The 12,928-nt window shown below is 39.6% G+C and overlaps 1 protein-coding gene across 2 annotated transcripts in view; it reads right to left on the reverse strand.

Annotated features, from left to right (window-relative positions):
• Window positions 1-12,624, reverse strand: part of zgc:171482 (zinc finger protein) — a 46,140-nt gene extending 33,516 nt beyond the window's left edge. For both annotated transcript variants that reach the window (XM_068568468.1, XM_068568467.1), the window contains exon 1: window positions 12,137-12,624. In XM_068568468.1, the coding sequence (XP_068424569.1) occupies window positions 12,137-12,172 (36 nt within the window). In that variant the 5' untranslated portion in view covers window positions 12,173-12,624. The remainder of the gene's footprint in view (window positions 1-12,136) is intronic.
• Window positions 12,625-12,928: the final 304 nt, after the last annotated feature.

Below are 12,928 nucleotides of genomic sequence, written 5' to 3' on the forward strand. Positions count from 1 at the left end.
ATTAAAATGCAGAAGGGAATAAAATGTCTGTGGACCTTAGAGTGTGCGTTAGAGGTGCATGAGCATGCATCTAGCTCATCTCAATTTAGAAATAGTTGTCCTTCAGAATGACTGATTCGTCATGACAGTTCAGCCCAAATATATGTTGATCCTCTCCGTCAGAACATCCTCTCGTGGATGATTTTGGCTCCAGTCTTGGAAACATTGCCCTGAGGCTCTGGCTTGAGTTTCTGCATTTTACACAGCAATAAACATATATATATATATATATATATATATATATATATATATATATATATATATATATATATATAAAGCCTAAATTGTTGGTTGTAAGTATGTTCCATTGCAAAGTAATAGTTAATTAGATTCTAATTTTCATTACATAATGCATTGCACTATTTTCTTTATCAGTAAATCTGTGATATAACTATTAATTGGAATAAACAAATATATGTAGTGAAGTAGAAACTACAATATGACTCTGTGAACTGAACATAAGTGAAGCAGGATGTTTGACATTTTTCACCGCAGCCTTCAGTCATACAAATTAAACAAAGAAGGAACATAGTTCAAGAATTTGGGAAAGTTTAAAAAACTTGTTTTTTCCATGACTGGCATGTCGTTAGGCCAAATATTGAAAAACATCTTCGTCATCTTTTTCATCTGTTTAACTCCATACTGAGTTATTGTACTTTCTTCCCAAAGTCCTCCTCTGCAGCTCCACTCACAACTTTCACAACTCAAATTTAAATTTTCTTATGAAATGTTGCAAGCTAATACTTAAGAGACAATAACCTTTTTCACCCTTTAAAAAAAACTGAGCGGTGGCAAAAAAAATTAAAATGCTTTAGAGCGGTAGAGTATAGCCAATAGCAACTCTCGGTGAGTAACTTGTTAAAAGGGCTCCAGCAAGATTTTCCGCTGAGAAAGGGTGTCTTTAAACCTTGTCGGTGCTAGAATTGCCTAACCAGTGAAACCTTAGAGACCTGAGCATCCCACCGGGAGCCGTGGCTTTGGAAGCAGTGTTTTCTTTCCTTTTTTATACTGAGTACTGTAATAGAAAATGGTTTAATGATGTGCTCTGAAGCTTTGTGTTCAATTTTCTATTCTCTTTATTACGTGTGCCCTGTAGGCACCGCTCTGACAGGGCGAGGGTGAGTAACGTGTCTGCAGGGAATGTTTCAGGAACATCCACCATTAAACTGGATGAGCCCCTTGCCCCTCGGAAGCGACAGGACAGGGTGCAAATGTTTTATAGAGCAAGTAACATGAATGTTTCAGAGGTCAGCTCCAGTAACTTTGAAAGAATATGGTACTTTTTCTGGCATGGTATCTTGAGAATTGCTCCGTTAGTGATGAGCTTAAACAACATCTACTTCATGTGTCAGCGGGGAGGTGCAGGAACTGGTATTATTTATTTCAAGTCTCATGTGTAATTACCTTTTAGCTGATGCACTGGCTCAGCACCTTGACACACACACACGCACACACGCACACACACACGCACACACACACACACACACACACACACACACACACACACACACACACACACACACACACACACACACACACTCACTAACACTGCAGGTAATTACCCCTGTCTGTTCTCCTTGTCTGTTTAGTGCACCCTGGACCTCCAATTAACTACAGACATGCTGTATAGACAATTCCTCAATTATCTTGTTAAACCGACAGAACAGTACCCCAAACATTAAAATTAAATGGCAATGCAGATACATTTGTAGTAGAGCAGCACACAGTAATATTATGAATGTGTGCGAGGCAAGTTACAAGCGTCTATGGAGGATAATATTCATTCGGAAATGTCAGTTGGAAACTTGTTTTGGCTAGAGGCACGGACGCATTATCACCTTCACGTTAGCAAGTGTCTTATAAGACACGAAGGAACAGATATTTTTCAAACTGACATATTGGATTTGCTTCGGAATGTGTGTCCTCCAGCTTTTTGGAATGAGAAAAAAAACAACCTTGTCTGTCTGGAAATCAGCCAGGCAGAAGCTAATCCATCTTCTAATCACCAGGCCAATTAAAAAAGATTGACTCCAGAAATATCCTCATCTTCCTAATATCGCTATTACCTTTGATTATTACATGCAAGATGGAATATGTGGACTAATTAATAGACTAAATCTGTTGGTGAGATTAATGGAATGGCAAGCTCAACGAAGCAACAAGATGGAGAGACAGATAGTGGGAAAAAATAATGAAAGAGGTATGAAAAGAGGAAAAAAGAGGAGGGGGAGGTTTATAATTGCTGTACTGAATGTGATGTCTTCATGTTAAATGGATTGAGAGGTCTTAATGGAAAAGTCGTTTAATTCCCACCATACTGTATCAAATCATGTGATGTTTTGAGAATAAAATTATTGCAACTTCAGAAACAATTTCTGAACTGCGTGAACTAAATATGATCGACCGTTTCATTTTAAATTCATATCGATTCCTTCTTTATAGTTCAGCAATCTTGAATTGAAGTATATTTAGCATCCTATTGTTACTGCCTAGATGCCGATAAGGGTCACTGGTATCTATACAATCAATGAAGATGCAATTTTTCCATAATCTTGCATTGAACATATGTTATTTTCACTGGGCTTTGCTGGCTATGATAAAATAAACACTTGACATTTGCCATAGATGGACCATCTACCAAGCTATACAAACCAAGCCTTGAATTTCGGTCCCTATAACGGTCTTCATGCCTAATTCCATCAAGTTTCGCTGTTTCAAAAGCACAAATTGCCTCCACGAGAAGAGCATGTTGCCGATTCAATGTTAAAGAATCTGAATGGTGGATTTTGAGATTCTTTACTCAACATACATGATAACTGAATGTTAGTAAACCAACAAAACCAAAAATATCGCTAGCACGTGAGGATGGGGTGGCAGACAGAGTGTGGTTGGCTGCATCAAACACTTCATATGTCATTGGGCGTTACTATAGTTGAATCCAATCAGCCAGCACAGTTTCTGAATGCGTTATCATTATTTTTGGTTGTTTCACATGAGAGACTTTTGTCTTTGCTGTAATGTCTGAGTGGATGGTACTCAATTGGAAAAATGTCCCATACTGCAGGATTTTGATTAATAGACCATTCAAACGTCTGTATACAGTATATGTAAATACTCACGGAAGTTTTTCTGAACTTTCTCACACGGAGAACAGAGAATCAAATTATACAGGAACAGGCTTAAATTAAAAATAAAAACTCCTATACTTAATGAATGCATGACAGCCCGAGACATCTGAAGACAGAATGAACCTGAGGGGGTTCTGCTTTAAGACCACATTGAGCATTTAACATGGATATGAACTATGAGCCCTCCCTCAAATCTCTGCCTCTGGTCCACAATTCATTATAAAGCTGGCATTGAATTGGACGTGGCTCTTTGTTCTTGTAAATGCAACCACTTAGACTGTTTTCTGTCGCCTGGGCTTAGAATATTAATTAGTTTTGTAGTAATACTTGCAACTAGATAGCATTGTACTAAATGAGAGCTCTATTGTACTGACAGCGATATAGTGTAATGTATTATACCAGCCGGGAGCTTCAGAGATACTGTTCCTAACATTCTCAGTTATGAACTAAAAACAAGTGTCCCCTTTGAAAATGCTGGTTCCATTGGATTGTAATTTCTCTTGATTTGCACACACTGCAGCCCAGCAGCCCGAGCAGCTTGGTGGGGTTCGGTGACTTGCTCAAGGGCACCTCGGCAGCGTCCAGGAGGTAAACTGGCAGCACTCCAGCTAACAGTCCACAATCTCTACCCTCTACACTTTACAGAGCACCAGAGAGCGACTGAGGGAGAAAAAGAGAGAGAACAGCTGGTGGATGGGGCAGCAGGATGTCTTATCAAGGGTAACGTCTGTACTTTCTAATCGTGATCCTTTTCCCCCACATTTTCGCGTCTAAGTGACTGATGAGGACAGGATTTATTTTAGTCGGTCCAACAGCCTATTGAGCGAAAACAAATGTAATCGTATTGAACAAGTCTTCATCAATATCAACTCAAAGGGCTTGTTTTTGCCTAATAAATGCTGAGATTGTTACAAGTGTCGGCCAACATTATGGAAAAGACCCGAAAGAGAAATATATCTGAACCTTTTTATTGATCCGGTCTGTTTGTTATCAGGTATGATTTGTTGCCGGAGGATTTGATCTTTCTATTTCTGATACATCAGAAGTGTCGATGTGGTCACATTTTATATATATATATATATATATATATATATATATATATACTATTTCGTTTCTCATTTGAAAGTTCTGCTCTGATTTAACTGTCAAATTATGCATACAGTCGATGAAATATTGACATCAGCCAGAGAGCCAATGACCTGTCTAATGAGTCACTAGTGGGTATAACAAAAGAAAAGGTGGCAGGGTTAATAATATGGAACCTTATATAGCAAAGGCCCTCTGCCGTGTCACTTTGATGTACCACATTACAATTCTTTTTCCTGTTTCACCCTTTGTAATGCAATCTTTCCAACTCTCTCCTAGTCTGCCACCACCACACACACACACTCACACACACACACACACACACACACACACACACACACACACACACACACACACACACACACACACGCTCCAAACCTCCCCTTTGTACAGTAGCAATCAAACGTACTAGACTGAAGGAATAACATCTTCAAAGGAGCAGGAGCCCGAGAGTGAACCCAAATCCTCATTCATTCTGTTTGCACTGCAGGAGTTCGCTTTGTACTTATCTTGCTCAATGCTGCAAACTGCAAACATACACACACTAAAATACAGCCAATGTACAAACACACAAGTCTGGCTTTGGAAAATATAACTAAGAGCTAAAAGCACAAGATCCAAAATGGTTCCGACCTGTTCCTTGATTGTTCATAACAGCATAGTCAAACCAAGAAGGTAGATTCTCTTTCGAAGAGAAGAGAGTGTGCCACACAAAAAAAAGAAAAGCACACTTAATGACAAGGTCAGGTCACACACTTCTCCTGAGTCAGTGTGCTTTTCCGTTTGCGCACTCCTTTGTTGTGCCCCAAATTATATTTTAGAGCATTACAGAGCATCTTGATATTGACGGACTCAAAAACAGCCACACATATTCACACTCTGCTTTTCATCTTTCTGTCTTCTTTCTTCCATCCCTTCCACCTCTTTTCTCTCTCAGTGCTGGGAATGTGGCCTTGAGGGCAGGGATTATTCATAACGCATGGTGTAGGTTAGACTTATCTACTCCTGCAAAAGAAAAGCAGATAAGCTACTGAATTATGCACCGCACTGCTGCAGTTAATTTGCAATGCAACTTGAAGTTAAACACATTCATTCTTCTTCGAGATACTTCCTGAAATGTTGTATAATATTTGAGATAAGGGTATATGTACAATCTCGGTTTACCATTGCAAAAGGGTTCAGAATCCTAATAAGACTTCCTGAATAAATACAGTTTAAAAACAAGAAAGGGCATTCTCACTATATTCTTTTACGTTAATACCCCGAGAACTGGCCTGGACTAGTCAACATCCTAACATATGAAGTACTGACTGAGGTGTGTCTTTTGCACAGAGTATCACAACTTTCAGAGGAATCAAGTGTTGATTGGATGCATGTCAATTATCAGACTTTTTAGCCATGTTAGCCATGCTAACTTTTTAGCCACGTCTCAACTATTGGATGGATTGTTAGGATATTTGGTTTAGACAACCTTTTACCCCTCAGGATGAATTGCAGTAGCTTTCTGGGATTCCTGGACTTTGTCCCGTTAACTATCTTAGCTTAGCCAACATGCTAATCCTGCTTTGAATTCCAATAACTTTGGTGATTAAGCAGTTCAAGGGTTTTACTTATCTTATCACATATCTCAACATCTGTTATAAATTGTTTTGACTCACATTCATGGGCCTCACTGGATGAATTGTAATGCTTTTTCTGATCATCTGACCATTGATCCATCCATCACCTACTGAGGATGTTAGGATGCTGATGCTCATCACAATGCTTTCGTACAGACCATGGCAGCAGACTATTTTAGTCCTTTAATACCACTTCTTTTGTTCCAGCCATATTTATAGAGGATATTGCAGTGAAATAGCACAGCCACATTTCAAAAGAACATTTGTTCATCAGTAGATTAATAAGATTGAACAGAAGGTCCCCACTAGTGCTCTCTCAGGGCAAAGCAGTTTGTGTCGCAAACTATAGAAGTCAACTCTGTTCATCTAATTTTTGTGTTAATCTCATAGTCTTTGTAACCTCTCTGCCTTTCTCAGACCTTATGTTTGGTGCGGCTGTGGTGCTTTTATCTCTGAAAATCTCTCTCTGGGCCATTACTTGTTAATGGTATTAATAGCAGATCTACCGCTTAAGGCCACAATATGGATTCATTAGAGGGTGAATGAAGACTATTATCCCAGGCAAAGTAAAGCTTTCCCAGTTTAACCGAGCACATCTCTGCCTCCCTTTGTCGAAGAGTGTATGTGTGTCAATGTGTATGTGTGTGTGTGTGTGAGTGTGTGTGTGTGTGTGTGTGTGTGTGTGTGTTCAGTAACCAAGTTAATGGGGGGAGACGAAGGCGGCCTGAAGTTTGAATGGGGGTCGTTATGTTACTGTAACATATGGGGGGTGCTATGCTGAATGGCAACAAAACTATTGGGGTCTGTCTGTTCCATTAGCAACTAATTGCACTGTTTTTATACTTTGGCACTTTCTGTCCAAATGTTCTTATTATGTTTAGTGTAACTTTCCTGACACAATCCTCATCTCTATATTTTTTCTTTTCAATAAAACAATATCTTGGTTTTTGCACTTACCACCCATATCCAATACCAAGTGTATAAGACTTGAGACTGCACTGATGTCAAAGCGTGGTTGGAGGATCCAATATGACCTTATGTGATCGATATAGAAGGTCTTTAAACATGGTATTGGACCTAGCAGAATGTGGTCCTCTCTGTACAATACACACACATAAATGCACATTGCTTTTGCTAAGCAGAGAGAGGAACTGGAACTTCTTCTTGGGTCACCTAAGAATAATATTCTAATTCAATATTTTCAATGTATTTTCATAAGCAATCTTATAATGTATTTCCATGTTCAATATCTTTTATACTAGCAGACAGATTTGGGTGAAATGGAGAAGGGAGCAAACATATTTCCCATGAGGCAACGTATACTTCAGCGCCACAGATATGCACTACCTCAGAGATTGAAAAAAATATATAAGACGTGTAAAACAAATTAGGCACACAATTGCATTTTGTGGAACAACTGAAGTGACACAAGCCACATAATGCTCTGTAATGACTTGCTTCTCTCCAATTCTCTTTCTCATTGTCTCAATTACTCAACAGGTATGACTGCAAACACCTAATTAGAAGTATGACACTTTCCCTTTCCATTGTTCTGCCCAAACAGCTCGACCAATACGAATATTACTGCAAGATTCTGGTGGCGTGACTGTAAAGCATAAAGAGTATAAATAGTTTCAGTTCAACAGTTGATGATGTATTTTGGCCCTAAGGGGGACATGTACACAAATATTCTTGTAGGATCAACTATCAATCACAGGGCTCTGATTTGATAAAATCTCTGAAGTGTGTGTGTGTGCGTGTGTGTGTGTTTGCTTGAGTAAATGTAAGTTGTCATGCCTGCAGGAATCCCCACAATAAGCAAAAGATAAAAAAACGTACAAATACACCCATGGTTTCTGATGTATACATGGTACCTGCATGACCCACTGTGGAATTGTGCTGCAATAATTGCGCAGGTCAAATCCAAAGCAATAGTGCTAATAGACTACTTCTGTTGATTTCATGCTTGCCTGAATATATGAACCTTGGGATTGATTAAACTTCACTTTTACATTGGAGACATTTTTATTTATTCAGTTTGCTGGTCACGGTATTCTCTTAGATTGTGTGAGTGCTATCACATTGAACAGATTGATTTTAGCTTTTGGGTTTAACTGTGAAGCCCAGAGCTTGTCTAGTCCTTGAGTGTTTGTTAGAGAAAATAATTTCCAGCAAACTGGAGCTCATGCAATCCTCTGATCGAAAAAAAGAAATAAAGACCATGTTGAAAACAACCTGACAAGAAAAGCTACTAAAACTTTAAGCTATTTCAGATTTAGTTTTGGGTCAATCAAATAAAATCAAATGAAAAAAAGTAAAAAATAATAATAGTAGTATTCACCCACACACCACCCAATAAACCACTGTCGGTTTCAGTTAAATGAACTCTGCCTCCTTTGCCATCGGATTTAAAGAAAACAATATGTTTTCTTTAAATAAGTGCACGTTTGATCTGGGAATTGAAAATGAGAAGGGACCCTTTGTTTATTTTCTCTTGCAGAAACATTTCCAAGGAAATGGAGAGGACGGCAGACTACAATGACATAGAGAAGTGAGTTGTTTCAAATGAGTTACAAAGTCTCCACATGCACACAATCCCCCTATCTTCAAAGATAGCATACATTTAAACGTCATACTGTGCAACTGTGCTGTGTGAATTATGACCAAACAGACCCGCACACAAAGGAATATGCTGTGGATATGTATGAGCTTGCAGTGCACACACATGCACACAAAGGAATATGCTATTGATATGTACTGCAGGAGTTTGGACTGCATGCTGTGCAGCACACACACACACACACACACACACACACACACACACACACACACACACACACACACACACACACACACACACACACACACACACACACACACACGCATGGATTAAATAGGACATGACCTTGCAGCACCCCAGCTCATATGAATTGGGAGCTATGACCTGTGATCAAAGTGCATGCACTTCCTCAACTTGCATCTATTCCTCAGTGTGTTTGTGAGAACGTCTATGATGTTTCCAGAAAGCAAATAACTTATTTAGACAAATTCAAAGATGGAAAAGAATGAATTCTACATCTGATAAACTTATTTTTCTTTCCTCATTCAGTAATGCACCCACAATATGCCCCTCTCCTTCCCTCAATCCCTCCCTGTCTGGCAGCAGGCCAGTTTCTGAACATGGTGATGGAGCAAAAGAAAATTGATTTCTAAAAAGCTCTATCTGTAATGTCCGGATATGAAATGGGCAACCAGTTATTGGTATAACATTGATATTAACATGGCACAACAACCGTGTCAAGATATATATTAAAGATGTCTTTCTTGTTCTGGCTGAGAGACTCAAGAAACAATCGAAGATTGATAAGCGGCCACTCGTTCAAAGCATGCCGAATCCTTTTCAATACTGCACACTTTTGACAATACAGTATCTGCTTTGTTTGAGAGGGAAATCCGCACAAACGCTCTTTGGAAAAGGTTAGCACTGCACTGATGCTGCTATGAGACAGATTCAATATCTTGATCGTGTAGACGGGCACAATGGGCGGTCCCATATTAGCTATTATGCCGGCATTAATGAATGTATACATAGGAAAGGTCAAATGGCCCACACATTGATGTACATGGACACACACACACACATTAACACAGATGCATCCATGCAAAGACTGACATGCACACAGTTAGCAGAAAGGTCACAGCATACGGTGTGTGAGACAAGGATATTTGAAGAAGATATGCTGCCTGTTGCTATGGAGCACTCCAGGAGGAAACATACACACACACAAGACACACACCTACACATGAGATGCTTTCAGTCTTAAAGAAGAGCACTTGCAAACCTATGAACACAAACACACGTGCACACACATACGTGCACACTCGTTCCATCAGTCCTCATATAAAGCGAAGAAGCAGCAGCTTTTCAGGAGCATCACCGCCTCAATTATTTCTCCCAAACTTTGTGTGTGTGTGTCTATCTTTGTGTGTGCAAGTGTGCAGATGCTTTGTTTGTACGTATAAAAGGAAAGCGGGCACTTTGCAAGAACAACATCGCTTTTTCTTTTATTCCTTCCGGACTGGGTAATTTATGCCAGTCGGTTAATCAGATTCTCCCCCAGATGCCGTTCAGCACCTCATGAGGGACACAAAGCGGAAGAATGAAATAGGCTTCTGTACTTCTTGATGGCTCGGAGCTGGCAACAGCCACGCTGCATATGTTCCACATTATCAACATGCTAATTACCAGGCTTTCGTTTATTTCCTGTTTTTTCCTCCTTCACTTCAGTATTAGCTCTGAAGTTATGCAGCGCAGTAAGTGACATACAGCAAATAAAAACGCGAATATCTGTATATTCCAATAATATTAACTTTACTGTGTAAACACATATTCTGCAAAGCTTAAAAGGGAACGCACAATAAAACACGCAAAAACACACTTTTCTTAAAGAAATATGATAAAACAAACAGTTGATTGACCAAAATGTATTCAGCAACATTTTTTTTTACAACTGATTAATTGTTTCAGGCAGTTTCAACAGAAAAATCCCATTGGTTTCAATCTTCCAAATGTTATTTATTGCTTTCATTGTAAATAAACTGAACATTTTGGGTTTTAAAAAAGGGCTGCCATCAACAGTTATTTTCATTATCGATCAATGTACCGATTATTACCTTGGTTAATTGGTTAATTAGTTGGTCTACAGAAAATGTTTTGATGCCCAAGATAAAGGTCTTGTTGTGTTTGACTGAAGCTCAAAGATAAAGATGTGTAAGATCACACAAGGAAAGAAGCAAATCCTTCTAATTAGGAGGCTGCAACTATATATATATATATATATATATATATATATATATATATATATATATATATATATATATATATATAATATGAGGACATATTAGGCATGTTTGCTTGAATTCAGTTTTGATTCTCAATTACTTGATTACTCAACTAATCGACAAAACAAGCATTTAGCAAAAGGGTTATTGAGCTCTGGGAGCCTTTGATGAGCATTTTTCAGAAACTTCTGACATTTTACGGACCAAAAGGTGACTGGTAATCAATTATTTGATTACCTTTTCTATCCCTGAGACAGTCTGCCGCAGTGACCTGAAGTACAACACACACTGATCAATAACTGTATGTAAACAAAGCATGAAGCCTGAGCTCTGCTCTGACAGTTTGGCTACATGTGGAAGAAACCAAGATTATAGACTGAGAGGGCAGCTCGTAGTCAATACAATGTCTTTTTTTGAGGACTGACATAATATTTACGTATGATTTTGTGATATTTGTGGATAGCTTGTACTGTGTGTGTGTGTGTGTGTGTGTGTGTGTGTGTGTGTGTGTGTGTGTGTGTTACTCCAGTTGACAGGCAGGCGAGTGCTGTAAAGGACATAAGCTGGTATCATCCTGCCACAGATGCCCTGTTTGAGACTGACGCATTCTTCCCAAAGTGACAAATACTTGCATTAAGTGGACTCTCAATGAGAGGGAATGAAACTAGATGCAGTGAGTATCAGACCTAAGCCTTAATACACCTGTCTTCATTGTTCACATACATTATTGTAGGTGTGCCAGAGCATGGATTTTGCATTGCAATGAAAAGTTTCTGAAACCCTGCATCAAATTTAAATGACTGCGGGCAGCCAAGTTTCCTAAATTAATTCAAACTGCTCTGGAGCTGAAATGAAATGAGCTGAATTTTTTCAATAGGCAGTTGCCAGAAGATTGCAGTGTTACACTATTGATAATAAAGTAATAGTTTAAGTCATTGTTCAGGCAGAAACACCACCCTCTCTGGTTTAATCTTCATCCAACATAATGAGCTGCTTCTCTCTGTCTTTGTCTCTGCAAACTAAAAAGTCAAATGAGTTTGCACTCATTTGACTTTAATGTGATATTGTTCATTGAAATAACCAAATAAGGACACAGGCTATAGAGCACGATAGGAAAACTATCATATATAATCATACAGCAGTATAGATGCTATACGTGAGAAAACATAGACAGAGAATGTAGATTTATCTCCAGATTAGATGAAAAAGTTTGCAGAGGTAGCTCCAAACTCGACTGACAGCTCTATCCCAGCAGGCATTTTATCGAGCTATTGAGTCATTAAAGGAGCCACAGCCTCCTGTAGTCTGCTCGCAACAGATAGAAGAACGATCCAGACATCCAATAAAGGTCAATAACGCATCTGTTGAACCAACTCTACTGTCAGCATTAACCATTCACTTCGGAGTCCATCACTCACTCACCTTGCGCAGAGGCAGCGACTCCTCTCCGACAACCATCCGACAAACGTCTGTAATCCTTTAGCACACCTGTGCAGTAAAATCCGTCAAAACTTAACGCGAGTCCTGCCTGGCGGTCACGCTGCTCCGCAATACAGCCCTCTTCCTTTGTGTCTTGTTTTAAAGCGCGTCGTACCCTCCAACAACAACAACAAAAAATACAAAAATACAAAAAAAAAAAAAAAAATACTGGGAAAAAAATAGAAAAAGAACTCCCTCGCTCGCGCTGCTCTCGGTCGTGATGCGCGTGTCCTCTCGCCCTCCGCTCTAGTCCATAGGTTCGCGGAGGAAAGAAGAAACGTCGCTCTGTTGATATCATCCACTACTACGCCGACCGAAAGGGCACCGCGGTGGGAAAACACAAACAAAGTGAGCTATCCCAGCGAGAGGGAGGGCGGCGGAGGGCAGAGGAGGAGAAAGTGTGAGCAGCCTTCACCGGGATGAATGAAAGGCAGAAAGCGCTCTCGGCTCGCACAGTGCGCGCGACAGTGTACACACTGAATGCTGGGTTCGCAGAGTGAGTGAGTGAGTGAGTGAGTGAGTGAGTGAGTGAGTGGGAGCACTGGTCGAGTGAGTAGGTTTCCGCACAGTGCACCCACATGAATATCATCTTACATAAAAATGAACAGAGAGACTGAAAGAGCGCCAAAATTCCCTGTCATATCATTATGGTTATATTGACATGTTGTTTCCGCAGCGTGATGGGAGACCAGTTAAGTGCGTTACAGTCACCTTATCACGTTGTACTGAACCGGC

Source organism: Clinocottus analis, unplaced genomic scaffold (genome assembly GCF_023055335.1).
Source record: "Clinocottus analis isolate CAN_PGR_092001 unplaced genomic scaffold, fCliAna1.0.p SCAF_8, whole genome shotgun sequence".
Taxonomy (NCBI): Eukaryota; Metazoa; Chordata; class Actinopteri; order Perciformes; family Cottidae; genus Clinocottus; species Clinocottus analis.